Genomic DNA, 17,101 nt, shown 5'->3' with positions numbered 1-17,101 from the left:
TTTGGAAGACTTTCTTATTTTTAGTATTAAAAAGCGGGGTTCGTTGATTTAAATCAAGTGATTTTTTTAAAAAATCATCAATTTAAGTCAATTGATTTGGATCTAGTAATTTTTCAACAAAATCATTGATTAAAATCAGTTGATTTTATTTTTATGAATTAATTTTGCATTTTTAGAATGTGTTGCCCTATAGTCAACTGTACTGCATTGTACAACCTTAACTTCAACTGGCAAAACTACATAGATCCCTCTTTCTGTGTGTGCAATAAATTTTCAGACTCTTGCAACATTGCTTTTACTCCAAAATTAGTTCAGAATGAAATAAAAATTGGCAATTTTTTTATATACCATGACTAATATGGTTAAGGAAAATAAGTGTCCAACATATTATCTTATACTAAAAACGTATGTGATGATGGAAACCTTATATTTTAACAAAGCATAAAACAAAATCACATCTCATCTAAACATTATAATGTATTTATAAATCTTGAAAAAGAATATTTAGAGAACTTATCCTAATTTTAAAGGTAAGCAAGATGGATTCAATAGTACAGATTTAGTGCTTCATTATCAAGGTTTTTTCCTTCTTCATCCTAAATAAACAATTTCAGAACTTTTGTTGACTCTAAGCTGATAAATAGAGAAATCTTCCAAATTTTAAGAATTTTTCTTTGAAAAAGTATGAAATTTATAATTCAAGGAAATAGTGGTGAGAAGGTATAGCAACTTGGGACACTTTTTAGATAATGGGTTTTAGAAATTTTATTTTTAAACCAATTTTCACCAAACTTAGTTGAACATGCAATTTAGACATTTTTGCTTCAATTAAAATTAATTTTTCTCCATTATTTCATCAAATTAAATTTTCATAAAAAAATTAAAAAGTCATTATAATGTCCCAACCTGCCCCACTAGGTGGGGACCTTGGGATACCAGCAATATTTGTCATCTTAAATAGTTGAAATCTTATTACTAATATAAAATTTTCTGCTGCTGTTTTAACAACAGATGCATCAACAGCAGGGAACTTCCTATTTTCTATATTTCACCATTTCTGTGTCATTTTAATATTTTTTCTAGAAAGAAAAATCCATTTTCTGTAAAACAGTAGCCATTTTCTCAATTTCAGTTCATTTAAACTCATCAGAATTATTAAGTACAATGAAATAGGCTTTTTCTGTACTGTACATTGGTGGAGCAGCTTGGGACAGTGTCCCAACCTGCCCCACTTAGATTTTTATTATATATCAACTTTTTAAAAGTTAGACTCAGCCGTACAATACATTTTTTAACCTTTAAATTATTATGAAAGGTAATGTTTAAAATCCCACAGGCTCTGATTGAAGTTATTTCAGTTCCTACTTAAAAATGTTAATAATGAAACCACCTATATTAATGTAACTTTTAACCTTCCAAAACAAAGAAAATTAGATCATTCTTTTCCTGTTCAAGTGAGAAATTCCAAAGTACACTGAAGAGTAGATTCTTCTGTTATCGATGACATCCTAAGAGAACTAATTTCGGTTTGCAAAATTAAAGGTGAAATTTTTGGTGTCCGAAGGTGGACTATGTCCCAAGGTGCCCCACCTTCCCTTGCAACTGCTTCCTAGAATTATAGTTGAAGAAATAGTGGTTGTAGCTGGGGGGGGGGGAACGTTAAATTTAATTTTAATCATGCATTTGTATTAAAACTGGTACTTAGACCTATTATTAAAAAATAGCTACTACCATGAGATGAAGATAGCAAAAAAGTTGCTTTTTCATCTGTTGTCTGAAATATATTTTGTTTATAAATGTAAAGTTTAATATCTACAAATTTTTTGAAGATTTGAAAAAAAATCTGATTTAAATTTTTAAAAATCCGACTTTTTGATTTTTTTTTTTTTTTTTTTAATGAAAAAATATCACAAACTCTGTTAAAAAGTAATAACATAATGAATTTGAACAGAACTATATTGTTTTTTAGTCTTCACTATTTCCACCTTTCATCGACATCGTATTTATCGTACAAGAAATGTCGCAAGGAACTTGTTTTTCTTATTCTTAACTAAAGGTGGGGCCTCCAAAATGTCATTGAGGCACCTGTAAATCCACCACCACTTTTCATGAATTTTTACAATCTTAAAATTCACATTTTTTTAAGAAAACAGAAAAGGAAAAGTTAATTTTTATTTTGTAGGGAGAAGTACTATTACCTGCAATCTTGCATCAGTTTTTCACAATGGCAAAAAGTTTAAGGAGCAAATGGAAGAGAAAAATGCGAGCAATTAAGAGGACAAGATATGCTGTTAAAGAACTGAAGCAACTAAAAAGTATTCTTGGCAAAAGCGAAAACAATGACAGTGAAATGTCTGAAATCTGTACAGGTAAAATATTTATGTCATATATATTTCAATTCTATTCCAATATATGAATTTCAAAACTAATTGTCAATTTGTTCGTAAAGCCATTACGCAGTTGAAAATAAATTGATGCTGCACCCTGTACCCAGAGCCTGATTACCATAAGGACATGTGAGGTACATGCTCCTCCTCTTAAATTTCGGGGGGACCCAAAATCCGTTAATTTATCATGCTAACTAAAAATAAGTAAGGATTTCACTCAGATTCTAGAGTAAAATGACAAGGAAAAAATCGTATTTGTTGACAAAGTTTCCCCTTAAAATTTGATCTCTTTGCAAATCCCAAAATTACTCCAACTCCAAGTTTAGTCTCTATTTACTATCAAAAGTTATATCATATATAACTTTGATATTTGCGGTTTACTGCAAGGGGCAAAGTTTAACACATCTTATATAATCACTAGCCGCCTTCGGCGACCAGCTGGTCCGCCTTTTTATGCCAGGGTTGCCGTCTTCGGCGGCTGCTTATACAATTTAGCGACGGTATTAATCAATGTTTTTCTCTATATATCATTATTAGCCTCTGCCTTTTTTACGCCAGTGTTGCCGCCTTCGGCGGCTGCTTAAATAAGTTTCGTGGCGGTATCAATCGATCTATATCTATATCATTATTAATTTAAATAAAATATTTTCTAGATCTATCTCCAGTTCCGTCGGTGGGAATATTTTTAAACTAGGGGGAGGGGAGACATAAACTGCTTGCACTTCATGCAAATTTTGTCGAAAAATAACAAAAAATACTTCCACTTTTACTTGAAAGCATTGTTTTTTCAAAGTCATGGTGTGTGTGGGGGAGGGGCATTGACACACCGTTGAAGTTCCTTAAATAACGGGCATGTCGCTTGCTCTCCATCTACTATATCGACCTCTGCATTTATCTATCTATCTATCTATACGATCTATGCGTATCTACCTCTGACAGTAATTAACAATGTTTTCAAATCGCAGCGGCGCCCCCCCCCCCCCCCCCCCCCCCAACCCCCGTTGTTGTTCTTTAAATAACGGGGTCTGTCTATCTCTCACTGTACATCGACCTGTAGATTTATCTTTCTCTAGATCCATGGAAATTTACCTCTGATAGTAATTAACAATCTTTTTTCAAAGAAAAAAAGTATTAATTCGAGAACAAAATTTAAAAAAAAAAAAAAAACATTTTTTGTACACTCAATCTACCTATTCGATTGAAATTCAAAAAAAAAAAAAAAACTTTTATTCCCATTATAGAACAAATTAATGTACCAAACCGCTAAAAGAAAAAGAGCTGAATTATATTACACAACAATGTATCGACTGAAACCAAATAAAAATAATTAGTGAAACAAAAAATGCATTCAGTTTTTAATATTAATAATCAACGATATTTATGATCAAAATTTTAGCTTTAGCAATGACGAAGTCACAGCATGGCCAACTTCAGAATATCGCTAATAAAAAAACACAAGAATTTAAACGCACAGCTTGACATAATGCAAAGAAAATTCGTTCCTCCAATTACAATTTAGCGGTTAAGATTCGATGCCTCATATCGAATCGAAATCCAAGTAGTGACATCAGAGGCATAAAAGATTGAAGAACGCTTTTTTCGACCGATGCGTGGAGAGACAAAATGTGTTCAGCATTCAAAAAATTGTTAAAAAAAATCTATTGCATATTTTTAAGAACTTTTTTCTTTTGAAGAGGGCGAAATGTTTTTACTATTACCAACTTAAATTTTAGAAATGGGGCTTTGATACTTCTCGCAGGATGATATTAGAAAAAAGTAAAACCCGGGAAAAAATGCAAATTAAAGGTTTTTTCAAAAATTCGTAAAAAATACAAAGATTGCTCTATCTTCAAATTTTTTTCATTCATCATATTTAAAATTAAATTTCCTACACTATAGTGCAAAAAATATTTGTGTGGTGCGATTGGTTCGTGGACTGTGAGGTAAAAAGTACTAAAAAGTGCAAAAAAACACATAAAACATTAAATAACTTTTTTTCTAATTAAAATATCAAAAATCGAAGCCCGAGGTGCACAACTTCAGCAAAAACTACACCTGTATACGAAATTTCATCTTTCTAAGCCTTACCGTTTTCCCGGGATGCGCGCCACACACACACAAACATCTTATTTTATTATATGTATAGATTGTATTTTATATCAATTTGACATTTTAAATGTATACTATATTGTGATATGAGGTACCACCAAATTTAACATGGTTGTGTTAATACGCAAGAATCGAAATATTTTATTGCTTCATTATATAGAGTAAGCAGGAATGGGGGGGGGGTCACAAAATCAATTTCGTGCCTGGTGTCTTCAAAAATCTTGATGGGGGGGGGGGGCTGAAATAGAAACGTGCCTCATGTAGAATATCAGAATGATTGGACTCTGGCTGTACCATTAATGTACTCCGTTTATAAGTAATGTTTTCCTAAAAAACTTTCGTCTTGTTTCTTTCTTCTTTCATTTAATGTATGCAGAAGGAGCCATTAGTTTCACAATTTGCTTCCATAACTGAAATGTGCTCTTCTACCCAGGAAACCATACCACAATGTAATGAGGGGAAAAAATTGTACAAGAAGTAATTGACAGAGTAGTGAAACATGTTTTTGGACGCATAAATTATTTGCCCTTTTCTCCCTGTTATCAAAATATGAGGTGTTAAAGTCTGCAGAGTTTCAAGAGAAGTCGCCAAATTTAGCGAGTTTCAGTGAGAAATGGATTACATCTTTCTCATGCTTTGCAGATGGATGTCCTGTCACATGTAGATTGTAGACTGAAGTAACGTGGGATCTTCAATTTCTCACCAATTCTTTAACAAATTGAGGTCTATCTCCCAGCGTCAGTCGGGTTGCTGTTTTAAGTAAAGTCAATTAACCCCATGATCTTCTGGGGGGTCAAATTTTAACTCTCTCAACTATAAAAGTACAGATTATATACATTTCTACCCTTTTAAGATATTGTCTACGATTATCTTATTTCATTTTAATAGTTCTTTCATAATGAATAAAAACAACTTGAAGTATGTAATAAAATAAAAAATATTAAAACCCCACCTTCCATGAATTTTTTAAGCAATCATGAAAAGTGCCCAAAAAAATCCCAGTCCGAAGGGAGCTATGCAGTCAAAACAGTTCAAACCTGAAAGTTATAGTTAGTGACTTTTCTTAAAATTTTGACGAAGGACAAATAATGTTTTTTGTAAAAAGGTTTCTCAATGTGTTCCTTTGATCATTACCTAGTACCTGGATGATGAAGCCTCTCTCAGCTTTAAAAGAATTTTTTTGTCAACTCGTGTTTTTCAAAGTTCGATATTTTTTCAAATATACTTGAAATGCATCACGTTAACGATATATTAATGTTCTTGCCACTCGTTGGATGTGCTTCCGAGAAACGAGAGATGTACATGTAAACACTTAATCAGCATTATAATCATTTCAGCTATAAAAAGCCTACTACTGGAGATAGGCCACCCTTCCCCCCCGGACATCCATCTAGGGAAACTCTGAGCTGGTTGCCTATAAATATTTAACGCACGGTATTGCCAAAAAAGTAGTATCTTATGGCGACAATAAGTATGAAAAAATTGCTACGATTGAAAATGCTCCTCGATCTTCTTATAACTCTAAAGTAGCAAACAAAGTAGATTCTGAATGCAATTAAATCAACATTTTGCTTTAAACTATATCTGTTACATTTTCGTTTCCACTACACAAGTTTCCTGTAAAAGTAGAGACGTACCGAGTAGCACTTTGGCCGAGTACCGAGTTACCGAGTACTCGGCCGAATTACCAAGTACCAATTATGTTTTAAGAAGAACCACTGACAACCATGTGATGAATTTTGAACTTTAGTAGTATAGACCTCCTTGTCCATATAATAGTTTTTAAAACTAAATTCCTGCTGAAATTTAACTACGCATTATATATACATCTTTGTTTGTGTCAAAAATTTTATAAAAAAATTATTTTAAAATTAAAAATAAATAAATAAAAGGTATCATTAATCAAGTTGGAATTAAAACAAATTACAGTAAAATCCCTCTAATGCGGACACTAACGGGACAAATTTTTTTGTCCGCAATATAGAGGTGTCCGTAGGACAGGGGTTTAATAATGTTATCTGAATTGGAACTGGGGAATTAAAAATTGTCGGCATAAGAGGGGTGTCCGCCTTTGAGAGGTGTCTGTTAGGAGGGGTTTCACTGTATATCAATCAATTATAGTTCTAGTCCGCCAAACATAAATAATTTTTAAAAGCAGATAAAACAAATGTGCAGGAACACTGCAGACACGTGTTTCTGCCTCCCCCTCCCACTCCGTTACAAGGAACGTCTTTTTCAGTGCATAACATGTGAGCTAAAGAACGTAAAGACATTCGACAAAAAAATCCGACTTTTGTCGGGTGCCTTTAAATCTACGAGCTCCCATTTTGTGCATTGAAAAAGGAATTCCTTGTAACGCCAAAACACGTGTCTGCAGTGTTCCTGCACTGTGCTTTTAACGTTGTTTTATTTCCTTTTATTTTTTAAGCAAGGGTATTTTTACATTTTTTATAACTAATTTTTGTTTGTAGCAAAAATTCATTTTTAATATAAAAATTCCATATTTTCTATACTTACCTTTTTTGTGTAATTTTTAATAAATAAGTTTTATTTACTTTGGGGACATTAAAATAAAGATTTATTCCACCGAAGCATTACAAACTTCATTTTTCTCAAAATTTAAATTTGACTTATAAATTTTAATTGTAAATGATTGCAGAATATAATGCTTGCTCTTTTTTATATAAATTTTAGTATAGAGTTTAGTCTTGGACAATATTCAATTTTTTGCAACTACTCGGTATTGGCCGAGTATCTGATCAGAATTTGGCCGAGTACCGAGTACTCGACAAATTGGCCGAGTAGGCTGAGTACCGAGTAGTTACCGAGTACTCGGTACGTCTCTAGTTAAAAGATTTTGAACTTGGAACCAATTTTACTATGGTGAAATTTTAACCCAATACTTCCTTCCATACTATGTTGCGATTCACGTTTTTATCCCAATCGAGATTTTCACTTAGAATAAGTATACTTTTAAAGTAGTTGGTCACTTTGTGCCAGAAAATGCTACATATACAACATGCTATCCATAAAAATTGATGATCCACAAACCACTCCAACAATTTTTAAACAATCTCAAGACATGTGTTTTTTCGAAATAAAATTTAGATGAGTGATTTAAAACACATATAAAACTATTTGAAGTGTAAAAAAGAAAATAAATAAATAAAGTAAAATAAGACGGTCAAGCAATAGTGCCGTGTAAAAAAAAGGCCTAACATCGACTTACATAATGCTTTTGAATTTCTTTTCAGCCAAGTTTGATTCAAATTAGCCAAAGTTGCTAATATCAGCCAAGCCTGGCAACTCTAAGCAAGTTTGAAATTTCAAAGCGAGAACAGACAAATTTTCATTGCTATAATTGCAAATCGTCTACCTTATATGTCAATCCATAGTTTTTTTTTTTCAAGGCTTAACTTAATTAGTCTTTGCATTAAAAAGCTGCTTTTTGTAAAAAAAAAATTGCATTTTTACAGAAAAAACGCTGATGTAGATGAACTTATAGAATGCAAAACTACAATTAAATCCAAAATTTCATCCAAATCGTTAGAGCCATTTCTGAGATACGAAATATATATATATATATATATATATATATATATATATATATACTTACCCACAAGAATTGCCCGTTTAAAGATATAAGATTAATATTTTGTTTCATTACTAGACAATTTGTTCATCCAGTAAAACTCTTTGATTGAAAGAAAGTTTTATGTGTATTCCTGTGTGTATATATATATATATATTTAATAGCAATGTAAAATTGAACAAGAAAGAACGATTTTATATGTATATTTTATAATTTTTTTTATTACAATTTTATATTGCTATTAAAGTTGTGAATTTGATTGAATCGTCCAGGTTACAAATACAGTATATGATAGTGTTTCTTTTATATATATATATATATATATATATATATATATATATATATATATATATATATATACTTTTGTACTTGCTTGTAATGTCACACTGTTATTTTATTACAGTGCTTCCAACAGGAACCCTTAGTAGTCGGAGTAATGTAAAGAAAGAAAGTACTACATCTGAAAATAATGTTGGTAAGTTTTTTTTTTTTTTTTTGAAAATGTTTCTGGAGTGAATGAAAAATTATTGAAAAGTAAGTGTTGTGAATAACACTCTTTAATTCTTCTCCTTTTTAACATATGTAGGGGAGTCCCCTGTAATTATAAAGTAACCTGTGTCAGTTTAAATTGTACAGTAACTGTCAGTAAGAAAAAAAAATTCTGAATTATATAACTCTTCTTACCATCAAAAATTAAAGTTTCGTAAGGTGAAAACACCAGTAGTGGCCACATCAAGGTTTATATTTAGAAAATTCCAGGTCTCCCAATGGATTCGAAAATGCATCAAATGCGCAGGAGGTTTTACCTCCTGCTCGTGTGAATCCATTCAAAAGAATCTCCCTGAAATAGGATTCCAGGATTCCCAATGGAGGTAATCCCTCCTGCACATTTGATGCACTTCTGAATCCATTGGCATACTTGCCAACTCTTCTGTTTTTAACGGGAGACTCCCGTTTTTGCAGTTTTTTCAGTCAATCATCAAAAAGTTTCACTCTCTTCTCAATGGATGGCTCCCTTTTCTAGTCTACCAATGTCAGGGAGTAAGAATTTTTCCAATTAATAACTCATTTAGTAAAAATTAATTTTTTAGAAGCTCTCCACATTACATGTTCAACGAAGCACGTGCTTTGCCGAAAATTGCAGCAGATTTCAATCTTTTTGCATCTTGAAATTATTTCAGTTATTTTGAATGTTTGAAGTTATTTCAACATGTGATACCGTATACTTACTTATTTTATATTGTATTTTTATTATATATTGATTTCCTTTTTTTTTTTCGGGTTTTAGTAATTAAATTTTTGTAGCTACTTTTCTGGTAGAGACTGGAGAATGTATGAAACTTTAAGCAAATTCACTCCTTATTATTTAGTTTTTCCTTTGCAGTATATTTTTCTTGCTACTACCAATTTGCTTACATCTGCAAAAAATCCCCATTTCACTTTGAATTTAGTATTCATGTTATTTAAAAGCATAATTTAATAATTCTGTGGTGGGGATATGTCGATGGTGAATCACCTATATACCTCTAGTAAAATCTCCTGTTTTTTTTCCTTTGAAGGTTGGCAAGTATGCATTGGCAGACCTGGAATCTTATTTTTCCAAATATGAACCTTGAAGTGTCCACTACTGGAGCACTATTAAACACTGGCCACTACTGGTGTGTTCACCTTAGCACAGTGGTTCCCAACCTTTTCTGTAGTTTCGGCCCACCAGTTTGGTTACGCAATATTTTAACTAACGAGTATTCGTCATTTGAAGTTAATTTCAATTTCTTATATAATTTTCTTCAAATGGAATCCAATTCAGTAGATTTCATCTTCAATTTATGTGTTACTGTTTGAAATGTATTCTTCATCGGCAAACAGCCATGGAGAGCTTTTGAGTGAAGGCACATCTCAGTAGTGAATTGTCCTGAAAAAATATTAGACACTAGGATTTATTTTGGCTTTTAGAATTTAGACCGATGTCTACGGTCCAGTACTAAGCTACCCACGGCCCACTTGTGGGCAGCTGTCCATATGTTGGGAACTGCTGCCTTAGCATGTTCTAATCATTGGATCAACAAGAAAAAGCTTATAAGACTAAATCATACAAAGAATATTTTATTATGTAAAGTTTATTCTGTTATATAGTGCGTTTAATACTTCATACATATGATGAAGGATTTTAAACTTTTCGATGGATTTCAAAGGGAAATATTTGGTCTTTTTTTTCTTGTAAATATTATATAACACTAAATTTTTGGCTAACTATTTAGTAACAAAAGAATTTAAAATATAAAAAGTAATAAAACTGTGAGTAAATGATTAATTAATAATTATGTCATGTAATTTACAATAAATTTACAAACTCAATGTATCAATAATTATAAATCTTTACACCTTAATTTAACAGCCAGGCTGATGAGTGCTAATAAGCACGAAACTGCAATCCTCGGCTGGAATGATTGAGCTGGTGGTGTATTTCATGTATTTCTTCCTTAGGGGCAGCGTTTAAGTCAAGTTTAAAAATCCTTTAGCAAAAAAAACTAAAATTGGGGGGAAAGTCTTTAGGAAAATGCTAAAATTCAGGCTTGACATCTTTGAAGAAATAAATGCACATTATGTGATATCTTTTAAAAATTTGAAATGAAAAATTCAGAATTGTTCTTGATATTGAGAAAGCAAACTTTATTTTTTGAAAACCACCAATAATGTATTTATTGGGGGGATAAAATGCCCATTAAGACGAAATATTGTTCAACTTAATAACAGTTTATGCATGTTAGATATGATTTATAAATACGATTAAGTTCAATTTCGCTTCCTCTCTCTGATTGTACACTTTTTCCCCCCATCTTTTCTTGTTATATTGGAGAAAAAAAGCGAAAATGCTTTGTTCCACTTTCGCAATTTAAATAGTATTTTCGCATTTTGCGAGAAATGCGACCGTAGCGGAAACCCTGCTTAGGGGCCCTGGCTCAGGGTGGTAACTTACTGAAAATTGTTTCGATTATCAAATTAGTCTTTTTATTATTTTATTCTTTATAGTTAAATATTTAAACTATAATCTCATCCTTAGAATTTTAGGAAAGACCTTAAATTTTGAAGTGTGTTTCTTCCCTTTTAAGGCACTATTCATAAGGCAATTACCTCTACAAAAAAAAAAACAGTTCATTAGCATCAATTTTGTTGATATTACACTGAATTCATATTTGGTAGGGGGAAAAAAGGAACATATAGGGTAAATGACTAGTTATGGGTATAGTTTTTATTTTCAACTTGGATTGTTGTTGAACTGTGCTGCTGAAGTTCTAGTTCCTAGAAAAAGCAAATTCTTGTAGTGTTATATTAGAATTTAGAAATGGCCCTTTCAGTTTCATAGCAGTGAATTTTTTAACCATGGCTTATATACAAACAACTCCCAATAACTCGAAGTCCCAAGAAACCGGCTAAAACGTTCGAATTATTGGTAGTTTGAGCTATAGGAAGTTTTCACAACAGTCTCAAGAGTTTGAGACCCGAAGAAAACTTCGAGATAAAAGATTATTCGAGTTATAAACTTTGAGTTATCAAGATTCGGCTATATTTTTTGACAGAATTTAGAATACACTGGTTCGACCAGTTATGGTGGCATTCACTTAGTTATAACCTTACTAAAAACTAGTAATAGTTTTGCTGTTTTATTTTGACAGACTTGTAAATATGGGAAATTAAAGATGCTTAAAGGGTGATTTTCAAATGAATTGACACATTAGGTTGGACAAAATTTGAAGATTTTTGTTGTTCCAAACTTAAAACTTTCCTAGGTCTAAATTCCTTACAATTTATAGCTTTCTAACCATTTGGTGGTTATTTGTAAGTTAATTTGTTTACATTATAGAAATTCCAACTAACGTCTTGGCAAGTCACCTTTTTTCTCATGTGTGTTACCATAAAACATTCTGTAATTTCTTTGCTGAAAATACAGTAGACCCTCGTTTTATGCGGGGGTTACGTTCTACGGAAATGTCGCGTAAATCGAAACCGCGTAAATTGAGACCTAATACTAGTGTTAAAATAGGGGTTTGGTTCCGTAGATAACAAAATACTTCATTCTGGTGATGACTAATTGTCTAATAAGTTTAATGTGTACTTATATCGACTTTTATGCACAACATGCATAAAGAAAACACAAATTAATTTCGTGTTCTCTTTATAAAGAGGAGTTGGCTATGATAGTCTTTTGGCAGTCATTAAGAATTTTGCTCTGTAATTCTTTGCAGAGCATTAACGCATCCATGATCACTTTCGTCATTTCTATCGTTTAAGGAATGGCTCAAAAATTTCAGTGTTAACGTTTTTGGTTTTACGTCACCAACGTCATCCTCGTTGGTTTTGGCCTCCTTTGTCACTCCTAAAAGCTCTTCTTCCAGTGAGTTCTGAACTGTGTAAGTTTAATAACTTTACTACTGGAAAGAGCTCTAGAACCAGTCGCATAAAATGTCTCCAGTGGCCCAAGCTCGATTATAAGCATGCCAAAATGCAGTTGATTATGCGTAATCTGCAGTCTTTAGGAGTTTGGATTTTGAAAGAGGGGAGAATTCTATCTGTTTGCATTCCCGCATCCACGTAAAACCGAAATTCATCCATGTAAAATAAAATAAAGGTGTCAAATCTTAAACTGCGTAAAATAAACCCGCGTAAAACGATTGTCTACTGTAATCAATCTAACAGATCTTAGTTAAACCATCTTAAATACTCAGTAATAAGTCAAAATGGTCTAAATATTTGTTTATTTAAGAAATTTTCAGTATTTGTAAAAATGTTTTTCTCATGAGTGTTACTTTATTTCCTAAATAAAGAGTAAAGTTTATGACAAAAACATGTTAAATTAAACATTAAATGTTTTCATTGCAAATACCATAATAGGCTAAAAAATTTCAATACTGAAACAATTTTTAAAGATTGAGGAAAAAGTTTATTAATACAAATGCTGAATTTTAGCTATAGTTACAAACACTCATTAAAGTAACACTCATGAGAGATCGACTCATGAAATAATTTATTGTAGAGTTTTGGCTGTAATTCCTCTAAAATGTGTAGTTATTTGAATACCTTTTCTTAAGAATTAGAGTTTCTTCTAAACAACGCACATGAATCTCATTTGTGCAAACATTAGCTTTGTGTAAGTGCTCATTCCTCAATTTTTAATAAATGTGGATTTTATTATATAAATATGAAAAACTATAGCTCTTTGATAAGGTATGAGTTAAAGGTAATACAATATCTATATAACTATGGATCCATTCATTATTTGGGTCTCTTTTATAATGAGTGTTACTCCCATAATGTTTTTTTATGAGTGTTACTCCTGAAAAATACATTATTGCCTAATTGTTAATTCTACACTTTAAAAAATATTACTAAATAAATGGGTAACACTCATGAGAGATGATAAAAATACTCTTCACATTGAATTGTACATTTCAATAGACAACATATAAAGGAATAAATATATCTATTTCTAGGCTTGCACATTCTAAGAATAAACAACTATGGCTTCCCTAATACTGTTGCTAACTGTAGTGAAGAAATATTTTGCACATAAAGAATATTTAATTCCCTGTGGTAACACTCATAAATTGCACATGAGGACCCAAACTGCATTGAAATTTTAAAATGTTAGATGAGCAGTTCAGTAAAATTCATTTCATCTGTGTTTAACTAACAAATATTACTTCTTTCTTTAATGCACAAAAAATAAAAAAAGCTGATTGAAAGCGTACAAAAAAGATTTAAGTTTATGCGAACTTTCTAGTCGGGAGAAGGAATTTTCCCTTACTAGCTAAGTAAAGTAATAAAGAAGGCTTATTAATTTCAACCATGAAAAAGGGGCACTAAATGCAATGAATTTAATGTAAAACAATGCCTCACTAAATGCTTATGCAATCCAAAAAAAAAATAATTTTATCAACATTAAATTAAATTGAACTGAAAAAGTCAGGACACACCAAACTTTCAATCGGTTTTGAAAATCACCCTATACTCAAAGCATGACATAAGCTGTTTTATTTATTTTATTTTTTTGCTAGTTCTTAAAATAGTTATCAAAGCTCAAAAACAATTGAAGATAAATGTTTTTAGGTTTTTTTTTTTTTTTTAATTGATTTTTTTACACAATACCGAGCTGCTCGGAAAAATTTCAAAATGCTCCTCAAACTGTTTCTCCGAGATTGGCAACCCTGTTTAACACAGACAAAAAAATCTTCAACCTGTTAAGTATTATGACGCAAACCACATATTCATGATTCAATTTGTTGCTTTTTGATGACTTTTTAAAATGTGTCAAGGGTTTTTTTGACACCCTGTAAAATAGGGTGGTTCAAAAAAAAAAAATTTTTTTTTGACACCCTGTAAAATAGGGTGGTTCAAAAAAAAAATTTTTTTTTCAGCTATAGTCCAGGACACTCCTTAATTTTTTTCGACTTACTAATAGTATTATGCTGTAGAAGTTTTGCTTCATACTCAAATTTTAAGAGGGTGCTCAATGACCCCTTCATTTAACATTAGCCGTAGCATAGAAAATGCTACAATTGTAGAAACATAAAATTTTCCAGCTTTTTTTTTTTTTTTTTTTGTATATAATTATTTTATTGCAATGTATGTGCATACTATACGAGTGTATGTTATGATATGTAGCTTTTTTTTTTGCAGTTCAATGTTTTTTTTTAACTCCCCTCCATATACTAATGCAGTTTGGGGGAGGATGTTGAGCAACCTTTTTCAGTTGAAATAAGAAGCTAAAATTCTTCCAGTATATTGCTATCCCATAAGTCTAAAAATATTAAGGGGTGTCCAGTTATCTAGAAGGAACGTTTATTTTTTTATATGTATTTTTGAACCACCCTACTGTATAATTGCCATGAAAATTTTTTACTTAACTCTCAACTGTATGTTTCATCTGAAACTTTAGGCAGATTTTAAACATTGGTGCTGTTATTATCGTCTTTTTGAAACAAAACATGCATAACTCATTGTATTTTTATCGCCCTAGGTGCTGATGTAATGGAGGTGGATACTCCCAAGCCAAAATATCATCCTAAATTGCTTAAAAATGAGCATGGCAACTATCCAGTATGGATGAATCAAAGAGCAATAAAGAAACATAAATCTCGAATAGCCAAAAAACACAAAGGAAAGAATTCGAAAAAATAAACATTGTATGTAAAAATGATGTGTTATTGGTGTATAAATTGTGCTTTTTCCATCTAAGTATTTTTTCTTTGATTGTTTGTTTCTTTTTTTTTTCTCTTTCTGAGCAGTTTGATACCATGAAGATCCTACTGCTATATTATAGATCTAGAGCAGTGGTTCTCAACCTATGTTCCCAGCAATTTTCATGCGGTCCACGGACAGCTAGTGAAAATTAATCTATTTCATTTTTGTGGTTAATTAAATTTATTAAAGAAAACTTTTGGCTTCATCTCATTTCACCTGTTGTGAAAATGTTATTTAAAAGGGTACCAGGGCTAGAAAATCTTTAAAATTTTATATACCCTGCCAGGCATGTTTGTCTAAAAAATACATGCCCGAATAAAAAAATTTACATGCTCCGTTTTTTTTTCTTTTTTTTAATTGTATAATAACAAAGATATTTAAATTTGTCATATAGCATTAATTAGACAAAAAATTTAACACCTTTATATCTGAAACAAGAATTTTTTCAATATAAAACAGAAGTAGAAGTTTAAATAAATAGTACATAGTAAGTCGCCATTAAAGTTACCAATACTCAATTTAAAAATTATAATAATTACATGCCCGAAGGGTAAAAGATTCACGCCCAATCGGAATTTTTACATGCCCTGGGCATGTCGAGCAATATAATCTTCGAGCCCTGAAGGGTACCAAGTTAGCCTCAGTAGCGAAACCACTGAGCTAGAGCTCCATTTATTATCATTTCATCAAGCCTATGCCAAATCCATTTCAAATTTCTTCCCATAACATTGTATACTGATTGTGATTTGTTACTTGTATTGAATCACTTTTGGTCCTCTTTTGTAATTGCCAGCAAGCGTCCCTCCCTATATTTTGCCGTGGGTGGGTAAAGGGCAGTATCTACAAAAACTAGTTTTCACAATGTTTGGATAAAAACGGGTTTTTAACTTTCCACAAACAGTAGTAAAATATTGAAGTTTGAAGTTCTTTTCACGCTTTATTTTCAGCAGAAACCAAATAGACATGTTTGTACATAAAATCTCAACTAAAATAGTTGACAAAACTGCAAGAAAAAAAACGGAAAATATATTGCTTCTTGCCAGCCCAGGACAGTATTATAATACTGATTTTGGCATTTGTGTAATAGTTTGCTGAAATATTCTTATAAATATATAGTTAACATCACACATTAACCAAAAATTCCTATTATTTTTAAACAACCAATATAAACAATATGGATCAAGTTTTTCAGTGAAGTTTTTGAAGGTTATTTCTTTGCTGATACATACATAGTTCATATTGAATATTGCTGTAACTTGCAAAATGAAAAAGAAGAGATTTGTTCTTGTGATATAAAATTTATATATATATATTCCATTAGTTTGATAGAAAAGTTGTACAAATAATGAAAAATACATTCTATTTCTTGCAGGCTTGGCAAAAACCCGGGTTTTTTTAAAAAAGCCCATGGACCCAGGGTTTTTTGGGTTTTTTTTAAATAAAACCCAAAAAAAACCCAGCTTTAGTTGGGTTTTTTTGGGTTAAAAGAAATGTGGGTTTTTTTGTCTTTTTTTAGAGAAAATGTGGGGTACTTGTAGCATATTGTAGCGTAAGTATATGGACAAAGCCCAAAAATTGTCTTGGGGTAAAAAAGCTGGAAAACTAGTTAAAATTCAGCGTTTTCTGAAGAAAAGTATAAAAGACGACAAAACCCAAGAATGGTGAAGTTTCAGATTTTTTAGTTTTCATGATTACCAACAGTTAAGGGAAATTTTCTCGAGTGAGAAAATCTATTGTTTGTTTTTAATTGCTACTACTTTTTTTTTTTTTGCAT

General features: G+C 31.4%; 1 protein-coding gene across 1 annotated transcript; it reads left to right on the top strand.

Annotated features, from left to right (window-relative positions):
• The first annotated feature begins 2,186 nt into the window (after nt 1-2,186).
• Nucleotides 2,187-15,321, top strand: LOC129224692 (protein LLP homolog). Its single transcript, XM_054859239.1, has 3 exons — nt 2,187-2,369; nt 8,492-8,563; nt 15,104-15,321. The coding sequence occupies exons 1-3, from the start codon at nt 2,225-2,227 to the stop codon at nt 15,262-15,264; spliced, it is 378 nt and encodes a 125-aa protein (XP_054715214.1). The 5' UTR covers nt 2,187-2,224; the 3' UTR covers nt 15,265-15,321.
• The last annotated feature ends 1,780 nt before the right edge of the window (nt 15,322-17,101 follow it).

Source organism: Uloborus diversus, chromosome 6, assembly GCF_026930045.1.
Source record: "Uloborus diversus isolate 005 chromosome 6, Udiv.v.3.1, whole genome shotgun sequence".
Lineage (NCBI taxonomy): Eukaryota > Metazoa > Arthropoda > Arachnida > Araneae > Uloboridae > Uloborus > Uloborus diversus.
This window is presented reverse-complemented; position numbering and strand designations above follow the sequence as displayed.